General features: G+C 40.8%; 1 protein-coding gene across 2 annotated transcripts; it reads right to left on the reverse strand.

The window, feature by feature from the left end:
* Window positions 1–365: 365 nt before the first annotated feature.
* Window positions 366–14,501, reverse strand: OGFRL1 (opioid growth factor receptor like 1). Of its 2 annotated transcripts, none has more exons than XM_021692038.2 (7): window positions 14,142–14,501; window positions 8,963–9,049; window positions 8,732–8,810; window positions 5,460–5,538; window positions 5,304–5,370; window positions 5,053–5,198; window positions 366–1,056 (listed from the first exon to the last, which is right to left on the reverse strand). In XM_021692038.2, the coding sequence occupies exons 1-7, from the start codon at window positions 14,373–14,375 to the stop codon at window positions 399–401; spliced, it is 1,350 nt and encodes a 449-aa protein (XP_021547713.1). In that variant the 5' UTR covers window positions 14,376–14,501; the 3' UTR covers window positions 366–398. The 2 variants fall into 2 exon arrangements, with proteins under 2 accessions (XP_021547713.1, XP_021547712.1); XM_021692037.2 differs by having other exon boundaries at window positions 8,732–8,813.
* Window positions 14,502–24,835: the final 10,334 nt, after the last annotated feature.

Genomic DNA, 24,835 nt, shown 5'->3' on the forward strand with positions numbered 1-24,835 from the left:
ATGGCAACAGAATGAAATTTATCCTCTTGCTTTTTATTCGTGTAGACTGGCATCTCCCAAAGAATTTATTTGATATATCAAATACTACATGATTATTTCTAGATACATTGAAAATAATTTAAAAGCAATTACTACGGACAGAATTTGAAAAGTCACACCCTAAAAGCATTACAGAATACATTCCTTTATTGGGTCTTGCTTAAAACTTCTTACTAAAGATTAAATTCATTGTCACCCAAAATGAAAAACCAACAACAAAACGTTGACAACAGAAATCACAAATAGATGGCTAAAATTCGCAATGTGACCTCCGTTCTTCAGGAGACCTTGGCAGGGTTCCTCCCCCCCCCCCCCCCCCCCCCCGCTTACCTACGCTGGGGTGTGCGTTCTCGGGTAATTCACTGTAATTGTCCCTCACCGGGGGAACCTGCAGGTCCAGGATCTTCACAGTCTTTGTTAGGAGTTTCACCTTCTTCCTCGTTCTCAGGGGGAGCTGCACTCTCCTTCCTCTCTGTGGGATTGGTGCCTGTTTTTTCCGGGTCAGAATTTTCCGCCTTACCGTCCTCTGTGTTTCCGGGCTTGGTAGCTTCACTGCTGGGCTCGGCGCCTGGCCTGTCTGTCTCCTCTCCAGGCCCTCCAGGTGCTGCCTTTTTTTCTTCCGCCGTTTTGCTATTTAAATGAACAGCTGAGGAGGAATTTTTGGAGTCCTTGGATTTTTTGTGCATAGAAGTTTGACTGATATGACCAGAGGCGGGAGGGGCAGGCATTTTCTGGGCTTTGCTTCCTTCTGACTGTTCTTTCCTCGGCGGCCCCCAGATAAAATTCTCTGAAGGCGTGTAATGTTTCTGGGCGAACCGTAGGAGCTTTCTCCTCTCTCTCCTGTCTCTAATCGTATAAACAAAATACTCCAGAGCACTCTGTTTAATATTGGGAATAGTATTTTCCACAAGAGCTTCATGAAGAATAAATTTTACAAGAGGAGATTTAAAACTTTCATATCCAAGCTCACCGAGGCTTTTAAGAATACGAGTGATTCGTAAATAGTTGTGCTGGGACCTGAAAGAGAGGATTGAATAAAATGTTGGGGGGTGTGGAAATCAGGTGAAGGAAAGCAGGGGAAAGAAAAGTACTGGAAAAATATTTTTTAACCGAACAATGACTTTACTGAAAGTCGTATTAGACACCATGGGAAGAATAAATCAGACGTTATTAAAACCTTATACTTCAATGTAATGCCAATCTATGTGAAATTCAAATATATAAATTCCCCTTGTTGCTTTAGTTCTGCATATTTGAAAAATATCTAGATCTAAAATTGATTCCCACTGACGTTGAATTGTTGTTTATTAAGTATACACCGAGGATGTGATCTCCTGGAGCATTTATTTGCAACACCACCAACTGTATTGTGCCCACCACAGGTAACCGGTACCAAACATAAATGCAACATTAGGCGTCAGCTGAAGGTATGATTCACAGTGTCAGCAAAATCCACCATTTTAGCCAACTTACAAGGAAAGCAGCAAAAACCACTCTACCTTGCTAGAACAATCTGACAAAGGATGCAAAACTGACTTCTATAGCAGAACATAGTTAGGAGCATGGGCTTTGGAGTCACACCTGAGTTCGCACCATGGCTTTACCACCCACAGCTATGTGAAGATACAGTATCTCTCTCTGACTGAGTATCCTCATCTGTAAAATAGGGGAAATGGCCCATCTTACTGGACTGTTAGAAGAATCAAAATGAGTTGAGACATATGCAGGGCATGTAGAACTCAAAAAAAATACTAGATACTATTTAAAATTCACATTGTTATTGTTATTATTTAAATATGGTACTAAGGGCCACCTCTATGTACCTCTCCCAACTTAATCACCTAATTGTCTTCCATCCGTGGCCTCTCTCTCCTTTTTTCCCCAATCGGAGTATTTTAAATTTTGCTTCTAATGGCATGGACTCCAAAGATGCCTTTTTCCCCAAATTGCACAAACTTCTTCTCTGTCCCCAGACTAAGGCCTTTATCAGATGAAGGCTTTCCAAGCCTCCATCTCTCACAATTCATAGCATCTCTGCCCTACAACACCGGGCTCTAGTTGCCTTATTACAAATACCTGGCTGCATCCGCAAGGCTTCTTCAGCTGCACGTATTAATCATGGATCTTCAACAGCCCAGGTATTTGTTTACCCTATACTGATACACAACCGTAACCACCACTTATTTCTAACTTCCTAAAACCCGTTTTATACACCGGACATTGAACTTTATACAAGCAATGCATACACCTGCTTTGGTTTCACTTACGAAGAGCTAGCAAATTATTTGGGAAAAGTGAAGAAGGATGCTGAATTACCTCAGGGACAGAAGGGGATGGTTCCACAGTCTTACATTTTAATAGGAAAGCTTATCTGGACAAAACAAAAACCTTTATGATTCAGGCTAGCCAAATCTTGGAAAAGACAAGTCTAGCAGTTTCATCATCCCTGTTCTTCTGGATGTTTACTACGAAAGTATTATCCTCATATTCGACTCTTTGAGGCCAAAGGCTAAAACATAGCGGGTATGTTTGTGTCTTATGAATCTGTATTTTTTAACAGTTAGGAAGTAAGAGTCTTCTAAGACAACATGAATTTGAATGAGGTTAAGACCATGTGCCATTAGCAGCAGAGCTGACTTAGTGTTAGGTTAGTATGGAGTTTCTCTTCTCCAAAAACTTAGTGATAAAATCCTTGAGCAACATCTGCTTCATAAATCTGAGAAGGAGATGTATGGAAAAGTGGGGGGAATATTTTTCTTTAAAAATCCCAAAGATGAGTTACCTGATCCAACAAAATTTACTCTATTGCAACCAGCTCAACTGCACATATCCAGTCTTAGATGAATGGCCAAGATGAAAGTTCTGTACACATGTATCTGTATCTATATACTCTCCGATTTAAAATACTTATGTAACAGTAGAAAAGGACAAACACTTGGGTTGAAGAGAATGAAAATGAGGATTATGGAACAGAAGTATACAAGAGAGAAATTGAGTGCTTCAGTATGATTTGAAATAAATATGACAAATAAAGACAAAATGGAAGAGAAGAGAACAGCTAAAACCCTCCTAATGTTATGAGCGGTCTTCGGGGTTGCACAGCAGATAAAAGAGAAGCTGGGCTTCCCGACACAAGTAAGGGTGGTAAATAGGACCACAGGTGTCGGGAAGACCAGGTAGGTGAAGAGAGAACACAAGGCAAGAACCAGGAGGTAGAAAATAAAAGTGAGAAGCAATTCCAGAGTCTAAAGTATGGCTCCATAATCTAAGGTGATTACAAATAAAACTGGAAATACATCTGAGTGGTTGGTCTATATATTTGTACTCCCGTGTTTGAAAATATTTCACTTTTTTTAGTCATGGTCACTTGTTCACTGAACGTTACTTCATTTCACTTTCATTCAATACTTTTTTGTCTGCTGGGCTACTATAAATATATTGAGTTTCCTGCCTACTCTAAGAAACTCAAGATGTCACACAGATTAAAACACAAATAAAAGCTCTGTGCAATACCCAGGGAAAGGAAAACGAGAGACAGTGGGCGGTAGAAAGAAAAGGATCTGAATGGGGCGAGGGAATGTGATGGTTAATTCAGGCTCCCTTCCCCTGACCCAAGCCAGGAGATCATTTTAATTAAAACTTTCAGAAGGGTTCTGTTTCCAGCTATCAGTTAGAGGATCTGAAAATAAAACCCCAGGGAGAATTTAAACTGGCAAACGTCTTTTGTTCATTGTTTGTTCATTCAACAAACATTTACTAAATAAGATTGCTATTCCAAGAAGTTGGGGACGGTGATTCTCTAAAATGATAGTCATGCTGCCGTCCTTCATGTCAGTAGGCTACTTGCATATAGCTTTCGTTGACAGTATGTCAGAAATGCTTAGAAACTCTGTCCAGAGACAGCTACCCACATTGCTTAGGCAGAGGTATATATGCTTCTGTTGTAAGTGCCCTATATAAATCAAATTTAACTTGAGTTATGAGTTAATGGGTCTTCTAGTCAGGATCATAAAGCTTTATGCCCATATCTTCAGTGTTTTAGTATAAGCTACCATTTTAATAGTGTTGACTGTGACTAATAAAGTAAAAAGAAGGCTTAAACATTAATACTTATACTCATTTTAGGAAAGCAAGATGAAAGTTCTAGAAAAATACCAAAAAATTCAGTTAACTGATGCTCAAAACTGTTGGGCAAAAAAAAATTTCTTAGGTTACTTTTTTTCTTGGTACTTGCCCAGCTCACCTAATCATAATGTGCTAAAAAAAAAAAAAAAATGCTTTAAAGTTGTTGGTTTTATGGTCCAGCATTCATAAGTCACCCTATAATTAAAAAGAAAAAAAATCAGTTTGCATACAAAGAAAACAATAAGAAAAATAAACTTTGGCTATAAGTATTAATGAAAGTTATAAATATCCAGGCAAAAGAATACAGCAAATCAATTCCAAATAAACCATGTTAAATTTTCTTCACAGGTTTTAGGATTTAGTAAGCAAAAGTGAGCTTTTGTTTTTTACCTAAATAATGAAAATTCTAATTTTCCCTCTTTTTTAGAAACGTACAGGCACATCTCAGTCTTATAAAATGATTTTTATATGTCTTAGGCCTAATTTATGGATTTAATCTAACAAGGTACCATGCTCGACGAACAGACTGTGCTGAAAGAAGCTCACAACCTAGCAGAGGGGATGTGGAAAACTATACAAGAAATAAGTATAAATGCCAAGAACCATGGTATAAAGAGGGAGAGAGGCCACACTTGGCCTGGGCAGTAGACAGGTTTCAGGAAGAAACAGCTCTGAAGAGGAATGGCTTTATTCCTACCTGCAATTTCATTCTTTCTTGTTGTTTTGTCGTGCTTTAGAACATAGAACAAGGAATAAAATTCATTTCAGACTAGCTTTTGAATTCAAATTCCTGGGTCCATCTACCAGTTGTTCCTATGTTCCATAGAGAATTCCAACCCAGAAAAAATAACATGCTGGCCCCTGATGCACTGCGGGGGCTTTACTTACTCATTCAGATGCTGAAACCTTTCCTGCCAGTTAACGGCCCGAGCAACATTTCCAGTTTTATCAACCAGTTTTATTCCAAAAAATTCTAACATCATCTTATAAGCCAGGAGGAATCTTTTAATTGCTTCTTTTGTTTTTTTGAATTCCTAAGGGGGCGAAAAAGTCAGCTGAAATGATTCGGTAGTTACTAGGACAATAAAATAGCAATACTATCTGGCCATCTCCTATAAAATGAAATGAGCTTGCATTACCTCAATTTCATATGTAGTTAATTCTTTAGCATAAAAGTTCAAGCCTTGTTCTCTCAGGGGGAAAAGCCTATTTTTTAGAAAAATAAATATTAATGTTATCTGGAAAACATACATGATTAAATAGACACGGTTCAAGATACAGAAATGTTAACTGACCATTGAATATAAGTGTGGTTGTGCTCCAGCTTTTCATAATCTCCTTTCCACTTATTTAGAACTTCTTCAATGTAAACACCTAAGTAGTAAATATTTAGAAAATGAGCCAGACATTTAAGACATTGTTGAAGGCACTTTCACATTTAACCACTTAATCTTTATATTAAAACCTCTGACATTTAGTAATAGCACACAAAAATTATGCCAAGATGAATACCCTATGCCATATGCTCAGTTATGTAATAGGCCTAATTTTTCAAAACTCAATGGCACCTCAAGTCACAGAAAGTTCTATCAGACAGGGTTACTCTAAAGCAGTTGACAAACTATGCCATTTGTTTTAGAAATAAAGTTTTATTGGAACACAGCCATGCACATTGCAACAGAGACTACATGGCCCACACAGCTGAAAATATTTACTATCTGGCCCTGGACAGAAAAAGTTTGCCAACCCCTGCCCTAGATGGTCCTAAGTTCTTTATTTTATTTATTTATTTTTTTAGTTCTTTAAATACAAGATGGATCAAAATGAAATGTAGCCCAGGGAAAAAGAAAGGAATAAAAGAAAGGTGAGAGAACAGAAAGAGAGGGAGAAAAGCATGAAAAAGGAGAAGGAAAGAGAGGAAGGAAAAACAGAAGAAAAAGGACCCATTTACACACAGTATACATCGTCCAGCTTAATCTTCACAGAACGCTCCCAAGCCAGTGCTACCATCCCCATTTTACTAATGAGGACATTGTATGATTTATTCAAAGTCACACACTAACAAAAGAATAAATCTAGGAGTAGAATATAGGTCTTTCTGGGCGCCTGGGTGGCTCAGTTGGTTAAGCAACTGCCTTCGGCTCAGGTCATGATCCTGGAGTCCCCGGATCGAGTCCCGCATCAGGCTCCCTGCTCGGCAGGGAGCCTGCTTCTCCCTCCCACCCTCCTCCCTCTCATGCTCTCTGTCTCTCATTCTCTCTCTCTCAAATAAATAAAAAATAAAATCTTTAAAAAAAAAAAAAAGAATATAGGTCTTTCTGGTTCCAAAAACTAAGCCCTCTTTACCACATCCTACTGTTTCCCCATAAGAACTTATTACAGCTGACCCTTGAACAACATTGAGTTTGAACTTTTTTGGTAAGAATACAGTACATAATGCCTATCACATACAAAATATGTGTTAGTCAACTATTTATGCCACTGGTAAAGCTTCCAGTCAACAGGAGGCTATTAGCAGTTAAGTTTTGGGGCAGTCAAAAGTTACACATGGATTTCTGACTGCACAGGGGTTAGGGCCCATTACCCCTACACCGTTCAAGGGCCAATTGTAGAACAAAACCGTCCTGCTTCTCTAATTCTGTCTAGGTCCCCACATTTGACTACGTGGCCATTTAGTCAATTTTACAGAAAAAAAACACAACATATTTCTCTAAACATAATTGATCTCATTCTTGTTTCCACCACAGATCACCAGTTTGTAGTAGAAGTCTACTCTTGGAAGGTTGAGTAAAAAGTTGTTTTTGAATCATCCTGTTGGCCCTATCAGCATTTTAAAACCATTTACCCCATGATTTCCCTTCCCACTACCCCTCCTCCTGCTTAATAATTAAAATACATCATTGCAGGCTTATGCTTATTGGCAAGTGTTTGTGTGTGTGGAAGGGGGAAGGATATGTGCACGTGTACACATACTGGGGAGGAAATTGGGTGAGTTTATGTAATGTATATAATAAACTAGAATAACATTTTATGTGACCTTAGATAAAACTCCTGACCCCTACCAACCCTATAAGATTTCAAAATAAATTTTGTGGTAAAGATTACAAAAAATTAATGCAGTGCTTGAAGTTATTACTTTAAATTACTGCCTCAAAAATAAATTCACTACTAGAAATAGAAAAATAATTCGGTTAAATACTGTCATGTTCAATGTTTTTAATATTTAAAGGCATTCCTTTAGGTAAATTTTATTAAATTCAAGTCAGAGTCAAATTAATCTATCATCGCATTTCTTCAAAAGGTTTTCTTGTCCCAGGTCCTAAAAAAAACCCTAATAACTTAATTAATATTATTTCAATTAGTAAATAAGGTGGTGTGTTTCTATCATTAGTAAATACAACAGAGCATTTTTATCCAGACGCTTCCTCCTAAATCAGAGCAGATTTGGGGACACAATCTGGCCACTGCAACAATGTTCTTAAGTCCAAACTCCCAACTGTCACACCTCTCAGTACCCAGTAGAGGAACCCCTTCTCCAAGCACTCCACCCCGCCTTCAGACAGCCTTCATCCAGTTAGTTCACCAAAGGATGTAGTCCTGCTACTTGGAAAGCTTTGCAATCTATGACCCTCATTCCCTGACTCACATGGCTGTGGATATGGCTCAGTTTCCACTAAGAACAAAGAGCAGAAGCCAGGGCCATCTGGTCACCTCACAGAGATAAGGGCAAGAAGGAGAGACGCCAACTTGGCTGGTTTGACCTGGATAAAATTAGGATGCCCAGCATGAACCACAGCATGGTGCCTCAGTGAAATATGCGTATTACCAGAGTGGATGCATCCCCTCCCTATAGGGGGAGAATCTTAGAAAAGATCCTATGAGGGCAGTTTTGTACAGTTGTGAAGGAGGAGGCAGTTTATTTGGCAGAGTTGAATGGAGATCTACTGTCTCTGGAGTTCCCTTCCCAGGATATTGGAACACTGAACTGGGACTGCTGGAGCTCCCTGACCCCTGATTCTGAAAATCAACAGGAAAGATAATTCTAATATAAACACTACTTTTCAATTATGTTCTAAATAATTTGGGGGTATGGTGTGGTGAAAAGAATACTAAACTCTGGATTCTAGACCCAACTCTACAGTCAAGTGATCAGACAAGTCAGTCGTTCAAGCTTTAAAACCCAGTAACCTCATCTTTAAAATGAGGAAGATTAATTTGATTTCCTCTAAAGTTTCTTAGTAATCTAATATCTATGATTCTGTAAATTTATAAATCTTATCTCTTTGCCTCTCACAGAAGTGGCCCCCACTTTCTTTAATATAATAGCCACCATGAACAAGTGGTGGGAAGGTATTGCTAATTCACAGTTATTCCTCCAGAAATTGCCAAGTGGATGTTCACAACTCTAGAGTCTAGGACTTTGGGGACACATTAGACTACAGACCAAAGTAAAGCCAGTCAATGAACAAATGCATTAAAAAGGTACTGACCACAGAATATACAAAGAACAACTAGGTATATGTTATTATTTAAAGTTTACTTTTTACCAGGATAGCAGATTACTCACCATCTGGCTTAAATGGAATTTTATTCTTATAAAAACGAAGATTGCTCAAGTCATTTTGATATCGGATATCTTTGAAGTTCTGCTAAAGAAAAAAAATTAGTCAATCTCCGGCATATGGACATACAAAAAAGGCACAGGACTCTTCTTGCATGTTTGCTTACTAGCACCACAAAATAAGAAAAACAGAAGGGAAATATTTTACATTTTAGAAAAAACATTCTATACTCTTACTGGGTACTGATGTCGATATTTGTACAGATCCCTCGCAGCATAAAAGCTTCTCTTTGGTTTGGCAGTTGCTTCAGTGGCATCACCACCCTAAAATAAAAAGTGAAATTCCATTTACATGGTGAAGGAAGATAATCTGAGAAATTTCTAGAACACTTAAAATAATGAACATCCATAAGAAAAGCCTGAAAGGTAATAAGCTGTTCAGAATAATGACAATATTAGAATTTTTTTTTAATTACTCAACTTTTTATTAAGGAGAGTTTATAACTTACTCCACACCAGGCATAGTATTATAGTAAGCCCTGAGTACTCATCACTCAGTCCCAACAACCACGAGGCCATGGTTAACCTTGTTCCATCCAGAGCTCTAGAAACTTTCTTTTAATGATGCCTACTAGCAACATTTTTTGGCATTCTATTTGCCTGATTTGAACCCAATAACATTTGTCCTAAGGTATTTTACAGAATAAAAAAACTTTATTATTCACCAAGAACCTATAGAGGCCAAATGTTCTAGATCAATCAATATTCATCAGATATAGAACTCAAAATGAATTTAAGACATTTACTTTACCAGAGGTCACACAAGAGATTCTATCACAAAATTTATTTTAGAATACATAATACTAAAAAATTGTTAAGATAATAAATCAATTCTACAAAGAAAATTGTCATTAACTTTGCAACATTTAGCTGTACTTAGAAGGAAAATAAAACTTATGAAATGATTTGCAACGACGTGGATAGAACTGGAGGGTATTATGCTGAGTGAAATAAGTCAATCAGAGAAAGACATGTATCATATGATCTCACTGATATGAGGAATTCTTAATCTCAGGAAACAAACTGAGGGTTGCTGGAGTGGTGGGGGTGGGAGGGATGGGGTGGCTGGGGTAATAGACATTGCGGAGGGTATGGGCTATGGTGAGCGCTGTGAATTGTGTAAGACTGTTGAATCACAGATCTGTACCTCTGAAACAAATAATACATTATATGTTAAAAAAAAAAAAAGATAGCAGGAGGGGAAGAATGAAGGGGGGGAATCGGAGGGGGAGACGAACCATGAAAGACGATGGACTCTGAGAAACAAACTGAGGGTTCTAGAGTGGAGGGGGGTGGAGGGATGGGTTAGCCTGGTGATGGGTATTGAGGAGGGCACGTACTGAATGGAGCACTGGGTGTTATACGCAAACAATGAATCATGGAACACTACATCAAAAACTAATGATGTAATGTATGGTAATTAACATAACACAATAAAAAAAAAGAAAAGGGGATTTTTAAAACAAACTAAATAGCTTTCTAAACTCCATCCTTCATAGCACCATAACAAGTACACACAGGCATGAATAATCTGTGAATCCAGTGATAACACAAGGTGACATAAATCAGCAAATTTAAGACATATATACACAAAGTAGTAAAAGCTCTCAAATGAACTTCAGATTGTAGTAACTTATATGTGGTAGTTTATTCATACTATTTAAATTCTAAAAATTCTCACCACCATGAATAATTTTTAAAATGTAAGATATGGGTCAATGTAATCAGTTTCAATTCTCTAACTATACGTACTATTAGAATGTATAAGGAAATGCTTTGTGTCCCGCATCATGCAGAAGGACAATAAGTCAGATGACAATGAGGAAAGAGAAGACATAGTTTAGGTCTGCATGTTCATTAAGAGCTTCACCCCCCTCCCAATCCCTTTCTCATCATCCTCCACCCCCATCTGTGTTGACAGATTAGCATCCTCCAAGCAGTTTTCGCACATTTTTGAAGTGGTGTGATTCTCACTATTACTACAAGTATAGAGATACTTACTTTAACACCAAATTCTCTGATGTTTAACATTAGCTACTCTGTCATGTTATATAAGCAAGGAAAAGCTTAAATTCTGGTCCTTGCCACACGTTTCAAAATAGCTCTGCCTAGCAAGTTTCTGAATCTATTTAGCCTGAGCTACAACCATATGAATCATCATCCTACATTTGTATAGAAAGCACTTTTCCATTTACAAAGCACTTACATGTATATTATTTCATTTGATTCTTATGACACACACCTGGATGGCAGTTATTAGTGTTTCCAGCTTAGAAACAAGGTAACCCAGGCTTAGAGAAGTTGAACAAGGCCCCAGAGCTTAGTGAGAGCACAGGAACTGGAATCCCGGGCTTGGGGCTACAAGTCCAACTAATTAGGCATGAATCCATTTCAGCTCCACTAAAAGTGAAGGAGCATGATAGGAACCTTGGTAAAATGTCAACAGCCCAAGCCTTGGGTTGTCTTAACTCTGCTACTTATTTGTGAGGCCTTAAGCCAACCACTTAACTGAATCTTAGTTTTATCTTCTGTGAAACAAAGATAATGACTCATGCCCCTACCTATTTCCCAGGATTATCATGAGAATGACTGCATCCTCCAACCTCTAAATGTACCAACCTGCAAGCATCTGACCTTGTTCCTCCAATTTCTGCTCCTTTTGGATTCCCTATCCTGTGCCTTTCACCTGCTCAGCCAAGGATTTTTTTCCTTAATATATTGTTCCTATTTCCTGCATCATCAAAATTTCTCTCTTCTGGATCATTCCCCTCAGCAGACAAACATGCTGTAGTATCACTAATCTTTTTTTTTTTTTTAAGATTTTATTTATTTATTTGAGAGAGAGAGAGAATGAGAGACAGAGCATGAGAGGGAGGAGGGTCAGATGGAGAAGCAGACTCCCTGCCGAGCAGGGAGCCCGATGTGGGACTCGATCCCGGGACTCCAGGATCATGACCTGAGCCGAAGGCAGTCACTTAACCAACTGAGCCACCCAGGCGCCCGTAGTATCACTAATCTTAATACAAACATACACAACGTTCCTTGACCAAATCCCGCCTCAAATACAGATCCATAGCTCTGCTCCCTATTATAGGAAAATATCGCCAAAGAATTGTGCATACCCCCGTCTTCTCCTCCTCTTCTCCGATGACCCACCACAATGAGGCTTTCATCCTCAGCATTCCATCTAAATGGCTCTTTCAACATCACTAAGAAATCTCCATTTTCACCAAACCATGTCTCAGTGCTCAACTCAGACAACTTCCCAGCAGCACTGGCCAGTTAAATGTTGTCTCCCTCCTTCCTGAAACACTGTCAGGTGCCACACCTCTCCTGGTTTCTTCCTATCTCATTGGTTGCCCCTTGTCAGCCTTCTCTTTGGCTCCTCCTTCCCTTCATATGTTCTAAATTGAGGAGTGCCCAGGATTTAGTTCTTATTCCTCATCACTCCTTAATGACCACATATCTCCCAGGACTTTGTACACCACCATTCTTAGAAGCTGATGATTGCAGTCCTGGACTAAGGCTCCATCCATAGATATGTTAGGAATTCCACTTAGATGTCTAATAGGATATAAAATTCAAGAGAATTCTTGATTTAAGCTCTGATGATGCTTTCTCCCCGGACTTGCCCATCAAGTAAGAAGGCACCATCATTTGTCAAATATTCACTTGAACTAGGAATGAAGGCAATGAAGGATGTGAGAAGTAGTCATGACTGGGATATATTCTAAAGGTAGCTCTAGCAGTACTTGCAAATGACTATGGGGAGAGGCAACAAATGGAGTTGAGAGTCAAAAAGCAACATTAAAAAGGAGATTTTTTTAAGGAAGTGAAATGGTGACACTAAGAAAAATATATCATTAAAGGGGAAAAGGGAGGGCTGCTGTGGTCTACCATTTTCTGGGGTCACAATTAACAGACTGAAACATTAATTATCAAATTGTTTTATACAGATGGACCTAGTTAGCTGGATTGAATCTAAGCTGGTGTTTTTTGATATCCCAAACTTCTCTGAGAAGCTCTTAATTGGGAGACAAGATAAAGGGAAACTGGCATACAGCCTCTAATACTTTGGCGGGGGTGGGAGGGGGTGGTTGTTGAATTCACAATGCAAAATGACCCATCAGCAAACCAGAACACAAGGGGGAGAGAGAGTCACAATTCCAACAGGTTAAAGGTTCTACATTGGTTACAGACATACTTGGGTTTGCATCATTCATTCTCTCCCTGGATGTTCTTGGGCAAGCTTCTCAAACTCTCTAAGCCTCAGTTTCGTCTAAAATGGGGATGAAAAACAGCAACTCCCACCCAACCCCCGAAATTGCAGGTGACTGAAATAACATGTTTAGCATAGAGCCTGCACTAGGACTTTGCTTTCTCCTGACCTACACAGAGATGATCATCCAAATTTATGAGGCAGCCTTAGCTGTAATATTTAGGTGGTGACTCCTCTACTCCAGCCAAGCACCCTGTGGTCATATTTGACTTCGGGCTCCGTTTTTTGTTTTTGTTTTTGTTTTTTTTCCCTCACTCTCATTCTTCCCCAGCTGATAAAGAGGAGGGCCCAATGCAGAACCCCAAACCTTAAATACCTCCAGGATGCGCACTTCTTTTAGAGGGCTGGTTATACAGTTCCTCCTTTTTAGTTTTCTGAATTATTTTCAGTCCGTCAGAGGTTAAAAGGGATATTTATCTCTTTACTAACCTCTCCTCCAAATTGTATTAGGCAAATGATTTAAGCACAGTTGGATCAACAAGTCTCTGGGTGATACAAGAGTTTTGAAGAGTGCCCTGAACTCCTCAGTTGAAAGGCCTTAGTTAGGGTAAGAATTGTGGCATTTCAACTTCCGTTGGGGACCTTCCGCAATACTTTTTAATGGCTGTAGACCCTACTGTAGCGGAGAGTGCTCGCAGCTCCTTAGTTGCAGTCCCTCCTTATTCTGGGTAATTTTTACCAGTAACACGCACTAGACCAGTTTTCAACAATCCTCTATTTTTAGACAGGTTCCTCCCACCCCACCTTCGCAGCACCCAGCTGCGCTGCAGAGGCAAAGAAAATACCCATTCAAGTTGGGTTCTGCCTTGAGGGACTTCCTCGTCGTGCCCGCGGTCAGGCCCCAGGCCGGCAGGGGACGGCTCCGGCGCTCCGGGCCACGCCAGGCCCCCCGGGTCCGCGGGGCGGCGGGACGGCCCCGAGTGCCCAGGGGTCCGGCCGCAGAGCACCAGCAGCCGTTGGCTTCCCGGCCCCCTGTGCGCGGGGATCGCTCGGCGTTTGCTCCTGTCCCCGGCGACGTCCTTCCTCAAGGGGCAGGGGCGCCCTGGCCCAGCCCGAGGCCACCGCGCGGCCGCGTACCTGCTCGGCGCCCGCCGCCTCGGCGTCTTCGTCCGGTGCGGGGCCGGCGCGGGGCCGCCCGCCGACTCGCTCCGGGGGCTGCGCGGGCTGCTCGGGCTCCTGCCCCGGGCCCTCGCCGCCGCCGCCCGGCCCCGGCTCCTCGGGCTCGGGCTCCGAATCCGTCTGCCAGGTGGAGTCGCAGTCCTCCACGGTGGTGGGCTCGCGGAAGCTGACCCCGCCGAGCAGGTTGCCCATTGAAGAGGCGGCGGCGGGCGCGGGGCTACGGGGCTGAGGGACGGGGCGCTGGGCGCGGGCTGCGGCAGGCACCCTAGGGCCCGGGCATGGCCTCGGCGAAGGCGCTGGGCGGCAGCCTCGGCCCGCCCGCCGCCGCACTGCCTCAGCGCGGCGAGCGGCAGACAGGCACACTCGCGGGGAGGAGCCGGCGGCCCCGGGACCGCCGCCGCCAACGCTTGAACCCGCCCATCTGGTTCCTTCTCCTCCCTACCCGCGGGAGCCGGTGCCGGCCCGGAGCCCCGGGGAGCGAACTGCCTCCGCTCCCCGCACCCGCGGCCTCAGGGACACAACTCACTGCCCCCTTTCCACCCCGGAAGGCCTGCCTTCGCTGGGCCTTTGACGTCTCCTGGGGAGGATCGGGGTCTGCAGTTCACCCGCCCTTCTCCAACCCTACCCGGGGCAGGACCGCCAGTCCCTCTCCACCCCTACCCGGGGCAGGACCACCAGCTTGGGGCTCCTCCCAGCTGAGCGGGAAGAGTGGTCCCGCCCAGCTCTGGGAGCCGCGGGCTGGGGTGGACGTGATATCGAAGGCGGTGTCACAGTCTGCGGGCGAGTCCTGTCCACACCTCCTCCTCCTCCTCTCCCGGCTGGTCCGGGAGAAAGATAAATTAGCCACAGCAGAAGAAGACAAAAGCTAATGGTGACGGCACCACATAAACAGAAAATCCCAGCTACCACGACTGTATGTATGTATTTAGGGCAGCCACCTAGAGTCCCCATGGACGAGATGGAGTCAAAGCTATCTGTCACCTCATCTGATGAGCGAATATCTCTTGAAACAAAAGGAGCAATAACAGCTAGGCTTCCCCATTGATCTGAGGATTGTTTTACTATCACCCACTCCAAATCCATGCTCTGAGTAGACTAAAACCTCAGAATCGTAGGCCTCTTGGTCTGTTCTGGAATTGAAAGGAGGAGGGAAAACGTGTTATAGAAATACTTAAAGATAAAATAGCGTGATCAAATAAGTAGCCCAGAGCAAAGTGGCCATTGTAAACTTTGTGTTATGGCCTTTTAACTGGAAGGAAAGCCTCCTGAAAGCAGTCATGTCTGTATATATGCCAGAACTTGGTAGGTACTCAGCACACATTTGTTGAATGTGAACTGAGAAAATAGGTTAGATATATCTTATAAATTGGTGTACTTGAAATATGTAGTTTCTTTTTAAATATTGCATGATAAAATAGGAGACTGAGTCAAGGCCACTGGTCTATTTCTAGGGGAAGAATCAGGAGAACAGGGTACCCATTCTACAGATGAATCAAGACTGCCTCTCTTCAAGCTCGCTGCAGGAGACCCCAGCTGTGGCTCTGTCCCTAATCAGTTTCTGACCTTGGACAGGTCACATAGTGACTTTAGACCTAAATTTCATCTATAAAACACAACCAGATTTTATCTCTGGGGTCCTTTGTAGCTCTAACCCTCTGGGGTCCGAGACTGGGAAAAGCTCTAAAACTAATACATAATAGACACCAGACACACAGAACAACTTTTTTCATCATAATGGCTCAGTGAATAAAAAATGGAGCAACAGTAGAACACACGAATCCAACTGCTCATATCTGGGCATTTGGATTCATCTTCCATTGGCAGAGAACCAGGACACATTGCAGAAGTAAATGCTGTCCGTCCAGCCATAAGCATTCCAGACAGAGGGAGTCTAAGGATAGTTGCTATGCCCAGGTGCTCCATCAGTTGGTCTAGTTGTATGTAGATTAGAGTTAGCCTCATATTCTTTGCTTTCCTCCCATCAAGAGATAGAGTCCAATTCCTCACCCCTGAAATTGGGACTGACCTCAGTGACTTGCTTTGGAAACTAGGATATGGAGGATTTTCAAAAATAAAATATCTTAAATGTTAAGGTTAAGCTACAGTGAAACTTGCATCTTCTACTGAGTTGTCTTGGAACATACTTTCTGGTAGCCCTGAGCTGCCATATAAGAAGATTAACTCTTATGAGACTGCCCTGCTGGAAAGGCCACTGTGTATGTCTTCAGGTCACCAGTCCCAGCTGAGCCCTGCCTTCCAGCATCCCCTGTTGAATCCTGCTGACTTTTATTGGATCCTCCAGACCAGACCATCCACCAACTGAATACCTCTCAGTGACCTCCATTGATGCCATGTGGAACAAGGGAACCACTCAGCAGAACCCTGCTCAAATTCCTGACCCTCAAAACAGTGAAATATAATAAAATGACTGATGTTTTTTTTTTTTTTTTTTTTTTAAAGATTTTACTTATTTATTTGAGAAAGTGAGAATGAGAGCGAGAGAGCATAAGAGGGGGGAAGGTCAGAGGGAGAAGCAGACTCCCCGCCGAGCAGGGAGCCCGATGCGGGACTCGATCCAGGGACCCCAGGATCATGACCCGAGCTGAAGGCAGTCACTTAACCGACTGAGCCACCCAGGCGCCCATGACTGATGTTTTAAGTCATTAAATTTTGCAGTAGTTTGTTATACAGCAGTAGATGATGGCACAGTGAAAAGTGTCTGCATAAGCCTATATATGTTTATGTATATAACTGCTACAATTAAATCCTTACCTTTGAACTAGCTTTTGGCCAATATATCAGATTTTTATAGGGCTATAGATTTTGTGCCAAGCGTGCAATACATTTTCTAAAGAACATAATTTTACATGAGGTATTATAAAACCTTAAGTAATAATTTTGAAAGTTTACGGCATAATTGATCATGTTGTATCCAATCTGTGTATTTAAGAAAATTCTGGAGATCTGTCGTCTCTGGGTTCTGTACACAGGAATTACCCTACCCAAAAACCTAAACTTTTTCAATTTCTTAACTCTTAAGAGTATTTAACACTCCTGCACTGACACTAAAGAAGTGTGTCTTTGCTTCATGTAAAAACTTCAACACTTAGCCAGTGCCAGGCAGATATTAATTTATCAATATCTGTTAGCTCTAATAACTATTTATCTAATATATCTACAAAGAGCATTGAATTTAACAATATAAATAATAATATTTAATAATATAATAATATTGGGGCACCTGGGTGGCTCAGTCGTTAAGCGTCTGCCTTCAGCTCAGGTCATGATCCCAGGGTCCTGGGATCGAGCCCCGCATCGGGCTCCCTGCTCTGCCGGGAGCCTGCTTCTCCCTCTCCCACTCCCTCTGCTGGTGTTCCTTCTCTCTCTGGGTCTCTCTCTGTCAAATAAATAAATAAAATCTTTAAAAAATAATAATAATATAATAATATTTAATAATATAAACGTATATGGAACAAAGAGAAACTACTATGACAATGCCTATTTTAAAGTATAACTCCTAACTCCCTGTATCCAGAACCTACTCTAAGCTATACAGATACCGTAGCCATGCTCCAGTGTAACTGTCTTCAAACTTGTCATGGTTTCAGCCATGTCCTTGAAGGGTGAGGCCTTTTGAAGGAGGAACTGGGGCTTTTGGAATGAAACTTTTTAAAATAGAACCCAAGACATAGGTGACATATCTTAAAGTGTTTTTTTATAATGAATTGTGTTTTAGGGATGTTAAGAAAAAAGGTTTATTGCTATATAATTTCCTTTGAGAGCCTTTCAAATAAAAGGCCATGTTATCCAACCTCAGGAATTAACTTCTCAGGAGTTCCCAGGAACGTAAGACCTACGGAGAAAAAAAATAGTGTTATAAAAAAAAATTACCCTCTTTTATCAAAAGCAATTCTATTTCCATTATTTTTGATAGGAGTGTTTGTTGTTTTATTATTTTGTAGTAAAGTAAAATTGTAGGGAGTAAATAACTGACATCCTCAACAGACTTGAGAAGTTGGAGCCATCCTAGCCACATATGTGAGGTGTCTTCTCCAGCCTTTTTCTGACTGCTGGACTATTGTCCAATACCCTGAAGCAACAACATATTGTATTTCATGGAGCCTAGGAAGGAATCAATTCTAAGATGCATCCTACTTCAGAGATATTTAAATGTGAAAACTGTACATTGTACAATCCATGCAATATGGTGGTTTGCTAAGAGAGAAGTTTAACATTTTTAAAGGACTAATTTATTCCTAAGAAGTAGTTTACACTTCAAAGACCAGCTCTAGATTCATTTCCAACTCTGAGTATTTTCATAGCTTAGAGTCCTTTGTACTAATCACACTAACTTATTAATAAAGAAAAGTTCATAGAATTTATGAGTATTGAATTAGTATATAATAAGATATCAGTGGAGATAAGTTGAAATTAATATAAGAATTTGGTAATAAACCATCATTTGCATAACTAAGCAAATAAATTCAGCCTATAGACTAAAAATAGAGCCATGTTTAAATTGAAAAAATAATAACCTTTGTTCAATAATAACATTTGTTTGGAGTCTTTATTTGGATAATTCAGCAGCATTTAGATCCATATTTTGGGGTTTGTATTTAATTTAAGATGCTATGCTAAAAAGAGAACCTGAAAATATCTTTTCTAGCCACATTTAAAAAAAACAAAACATTCTAATTTTCAAAAGGAAATTGATATAAACAGTATGTAATACAGGAATTTTCACCTCAATCAAAAAAGAAAAGAAGAAATTTTACCTATTGCCTCCAAACCTATTGTTTCTTTTCCATGAGTATAAGTAGGTATGTATCCCCAAATCCCCTTTTTCCAATTACTATTAAATATTTGCTATTATTTTATATAATTTGTGTTCTTGGCCCTTTAAATTTATCTGACTGCTTCAAAGTATGACAGTAACTGAATATGAAATGGATATGTAAACACATTGTGGATTTTTGGCCAGCTCAGAGGGTGCTTGTTATTAAATATATAGTCAAGGAATATGGGACTCTCGTGGGTTCCTCCAGGCTTCCTCAGAGTTCCTGCCCTTCTCTTCTACAGTTACTTTTAATCTTGTGAAAAGACTCCCAGAGGCACATTGTAGGAGTGGATCTCCTCCAGGCTACCCAGGGCACAGGTGCCCCTAAGAGGACACAGGAGAAGGAGCAGACGTGCTGTCACTGAGCCCTGGGATGCTGAGAGACCCAAAGGCAAGCATTGGGCACTTTATTCAAGGGCTTGATGACTGCCTCAATATACCAGAGGAGCCAAGTTATGTTCCTGCCCAAAGATGAGGGTAGGCTGCTTAAGCCCTAACCAACCCCAGACTCTGGTCTAGCCTTCTATGAGATGGGCAAGCTGTTTGGGGCAGGGGGGTAGGGTGTTAAAGAATAATTCTTCATAGATGTCAGCAACTCCATCAGGAAAAAACTGATGCATGGTGCATGTGGCAAGGGGAGGTACAATCCATCCAGATGGCTGTCTCTTCAAAGAAAGGCACCATCCTATTTGACAACAACTGTTTCTTCCAGGCTTCATAGCTTACAACGACCTTTAGAAGTGCTTAGACAGAGGCTTCATCTCACTTTGAAATTTTCGTCTATTCTACCTGGTTTCCAAGATACTCCTAATAATCCTCACTTCCTGATATTCATGGCCTTGAAAAGCCCCCTCCCACACCGAATGAGGTCTGACCCTGTGCGACCAGTCAAGTATGGGGTGACCATGCTAGCATGTGACATCTGAGGCTAGGTCAGGAAAGGCATTGCAACTTCAGTTTCCTCAATTGCTTGTTCTGAGGGAAACCAGTTGCCATGACTTGCAGACACGCAAGAGGACCCGTGGAGAGGCCGACAGAGAGAGGAACAGAGGCCTCCACAGACAGGCAGCACAAACTTGGCGGACAAGTGAGTGAGGCGCTTTGGAAATGGATCCTCCAGCCCCAACCGTGCCTTCTGCTTCCTATGGCTCCAGCTGACATCTGACGACAAGCACCTGAAAGCACTCTCCCCTCCAACGATGAGAACTCTGCAGCCTAGCCCTTCCCAAATTCCTGGCAAGACAGAAACCATGAGAGAAAATAAGGGAATATGCCTTAAGCCACTACATCTTGGCGTGATTTATTACAAATTATTGGAGTAACTAAATCAACACTAGTCACCTACTTTATTTATTCCACAAACTTTTACTAAGCATCTATTATATGTCGGGCCCTGTGCTAGGCTGGGATACAAAGATGTACAAGACACAGTTCTTGCCCTCAATTCTGTGGGAATATAGATGAGTAAATATAAATAATGATACAGGATCTTATGACAAAATGTTATGACAGCACCAAAAAAAAGGACTGATTTTTGTTCTTTTGTTAATAAGACGAGTTTTAGAGTTACTCATTCTTTCAATAAAAATGTATTTATTGCTTCCTAGGAACCAGTCACTGTGATCTGTGATAGACACTGATGAAAATATGGTGAACAAGACACACCCCTGCTCTCAAGGTTAATAGCAAAAGCTGAGGAGATAACACATTGGAGGAAAGCTAAAACTAGGTAATCAAGGTTGCCATATTATGACCTTGGTGAGAGCAGTTTCTGTAAAATGGTAAAAATAATTAGATTAGAAAGAGGAAGTAGAGGCTGCTAGTGTGGAACATATACATTTTTCCCCGCCAGAGTGTCAGTAGTAGAGAAAAGGAGAAAGTTCAAGAGCTTGATTCTCCTTCTTGCCTGTACATTGATCTTGCTTCCATTAGCTCTACTGGTTTCATCACCCTGCTGGTCACTTCCTCTTCTTCAATGGTGAGCAGACCAGGATCACTGGAAGGGTTGGCTCTTCCCATGAGAACTGACTGGGCGGCATTTGCCACAGTGAATTCAGCAAGGCAGAGAAGCTGCTCTCAGCCACACAATCTCAGAATCTCTAGCATCTCATTGTTTTGAGTTGATCTGACTTGAGGGTGTTCACTGATATTAACAGAGCTCTTCAAAAAGACTAGTCCGTAAAACCAGGATACTAATTCTTAATTCATGATGAGAACTGTAACTGGCAATCCCTAGTGTATGTATGAGTGTCTGCTTATCAGGCTTCATGAATGTCCCCCCAAAATTCATATGTTGAAATCCTAGCCCTTAGTCTGATAATATTAGGAGGTGAGGACTTTGGGAAGTGATTAGGGCATGAGGGAGGAGCTCCAACGAATGGGATTAGTGCCCACATAAAAGAGACCCCCCAGTGAGCTTTCTCACTCCTTCCATCATGTGAAGACACAGTGAGAAAATGGCCATCTATGGACTGGGATGCAGGCCCTACCAGATATCAAACCTGCCAGCGTGCTGATCTTGGAACTTCAGCCTTCAGAACTGTGAGAAATAAATGTTCATTGTTTAAGACACCCAGTCTATGGTATTTTTGTTATAGCAACCCAAACTAACACAGTGAGCATGAAATCAAACCCAGAAACAATATAGAATTCAAATGTTTAAAGATCTTAAGGTCCCAAAGCCTGCAGCCTCCTCTTGCCTGTGATGGGGCATGGAAGAGTATGTTCCTTAGCCCAGGCACTGATCTGTTTGGCACACTGTGCCACTTAGACTCTATTTTTTCTGAGGATTCATCAATGACTACACTGTTTATGAGTGGCTTATTCAGGGAGGATATTCCAAATCCCTAAGAGCCCACATCATGTGGGCTCCAGCCAAGTGGAATGCCAGCAGGAGGGCTGAGGGCCTGGATGCCCCCTGCTCTGCCAATTGCTGGGTTGTGGGGAGCTTCAAGGTGGCTGAGAGAGGGGAGGAACACTGAGGTATTGGGGTCATGACTATGTAACAACTGGCTGGACTATTTCGATGTTTAAGTACTGACAGGCTCACTATCCATCTTCTTCGTGAGTACCTTGAACAGGGGACATGTTCCCTTGAAATTCTTGGAGCCACTCCTCTTTTTGGTAATCACTCATTCAATCTGAATCCATTTAATGTTGAATCAAAATTTAGGTCTCAGAGGAAAACTCTATTCCCAAGTCCTTGAAGATACTTCATTGCTTAGAAACATAAATTAGCAAATGGGTTGATTTTTTTTCTTCCTCAGAGCCTTCTATAAGAGGTGATACATTATATGCACTTTTAAATGCTTTCTAATGAATACTTAGATGAATGAACAAACAAGCCTAAACTAGTAGTTGTTTGTTCATTTAAACTGATACCCCTTACTTTTATCAAAAGTTTGTTAACAAACACTGTTCATACAAAGATAATTCACCAATTTACTTGTCACTGATATCTGTTAGCAGTCCATGGACTTGACTACAACACACTCATTCATTAATTTCAATAATATGGTATCTGTAGCTATCTTTACAGTTATGAAAACAGAAGCGGTGATTTTTGTTTTGAGTTTCAAAAGCATAGCAAAAATGAACATTTCCTTAAGTGTCAATGATATAAACTTTTAATTGTGTCTATGCTGTAGATACAATCATTCAGAAAACACTGGGAGGTCACAGACAGAGCCCAGTCTGATCTGAGCTACATGAGCCACAACTGCCAAGTGTAAGAAAATAAACATATTTTTAACTAAAATAATTATTAAATCATCTTGTCATTTTTCCTGCCAAAGTAACTGCATGAATCATTGGTCTTGACCAACCCTTCTATTCATATAATATTGCATCTAGTAATCCATTTAAATGGAAACTTTTTAAGTTCTTCTTTTATATTTTGTAAAATAGAAGGAACAAAAAACTCAAGAGTGTAAGAGAATACTGGGCTTGCATTTTAGAGTTGTGGAAATGTATATGGAAAAATTCCCAAAAAGGCATTTTTCAAGGTTCTACTTTAATAACTAAAAATGTCATTCCTAGGATCTCATAGTAACAATCAGTCTGTAATGTGTATAATGCCCAAAATGGAGGGATTTCTCAGTGAATATTAATTGATGATGATTGAGATTATTACATGAAATATTTGAAAGTGAGAAGAAGCAAAACTGGATAAATTCAATAGAAGAAATTGACCCAGAAGTGTTAACACCACCTATTAAGTCAGTTGTGCCCAGAGTATTTTAGTAGTTTTTCAGAAAAATAGAAATGTTCTAACAGTTGTGCAGGTTGGTTACAAACCCGGAGGATGAAGATAGGAGTGACGATTAAGGTAGGAAATAGAATTTTGCAATCCCCTTCCAGCCAAGTCCTAAGGGACCTTACTTTAATACCTACCATTCTTTTTCCAACATTGTTAGTCTCTCCTTCTCCACAGGCTCTACCTTTACACACACACACACACACACACGCACGCACACACACACACGCACACACTTACCTAGCTTTAAAAAAAAGTAAACTTGATCAGATGCTTCCTTAGCTACTATTTACATTTTTTTAATTCTTCCATTCACTACAAAACTTCTACAAATGACAAGTGATCTGTATGTTTCCACAGTCTCATTATTCATCCCCTCCAAAACTGTATCCATTCCCCACACTCTACTGAAACTGCTAGAAGTTATTGCATAAACTTCATGATCTCTGTGATGTTGTCATTCTGCCCACTGTGTTTATCACTTGGGTGACATATTCCATCTTTAAACCCTTTGCTCCACCACTTTCAGGATTCCACACTGTCCTGGTTCTCCTCACATTACCTCCAAATCTTTCCTTAATTCTCTTCTCATTTCCTTTGATATCTGTTCTTTTTTTCCTCCGTACTGCCTCCCTTAGGAAATTCATCAGTTAGCACAATATCCACTCTAAAAAATCTAACCTCCCTGATGATGGCCACCATTCTATATCTACAGCCTTGTCCTCTCGTGGGAGTTCTACTGTTGGCCAAAAAGTCTGGAATTGAAACTTCTTATTTTATTTTTTCACTGGTTGAACTCTCATGATTGCTTCTTCTTGGATAAGTTAAAGGCTTATTAGTGAAAATCAGAGATACAAATTTTCTGAGGAAATGCATGACATATATGTGCAGGAATTGATGGAAATGCTGCATTTTTTACCACATTCATTGCAATTTTGCATCGAATATGCATTGCTCAAGAGGAATAATACATTGAGCATATCATATGATGTCAATGTATATTGTATAACATAATATTCTAAACCATTCATTATGCATGTTTGCTTATGTTTCCAGACTTTATGGCAACCCTATACTTCTGTACCTTTGAATGAATACTATACAATTCCTCTTGGATATTTCCTATCATCTCAAAGTCTCAAGGTCATTTATTTAAAGAATAACATTGTTAAGTATCAAGTGCTGTTTTAGGTGCTGGGATACATAAGCCCTCTTTAAGATATCCTAATCTAAACTCATGATCTTTTTTTCTTTTTCTTTTTTTTAAATCTTTTTTTTTTAAGATTTTATTTATTTATTTGAGAGAGAGAATGAGAGAGAGAGAGAGCACAAGAGGGGGGAGCGGGAGAGGGAGAAGCAGACTCCCCGCTGAGCAGGGAGCCCGATGCAGGACTCGATCCAGGGACTCCAGGATCATGACCTGAGCCAAAGGCAGTCGCTTAACCAACTGAGCCACCCAGTCATTCCATGATGACCTTTTGTTCTAAAACCAGTGGCTTTACCAACTTTCCTGCCATTACCCCAACTTTCCCTGTGATTATCCAAATTAAAAATCTTCTA

The sequence above is a fragment of the Neomonachus schauinslandi genome, chromosome 8, assembly GCF_002201575.2.
Source record: "Neomonachus schauinslandi chromosome 8, ASM220157v2, whole genome shotgun sequence".
Taxonomy (NCBI): domain Eukaryota; kingdom Metazoa; phylum Chordata; class Mammalia; order Carnivora; family Phocidae; genus Neomonachus; species Neomonachus schauinslandi.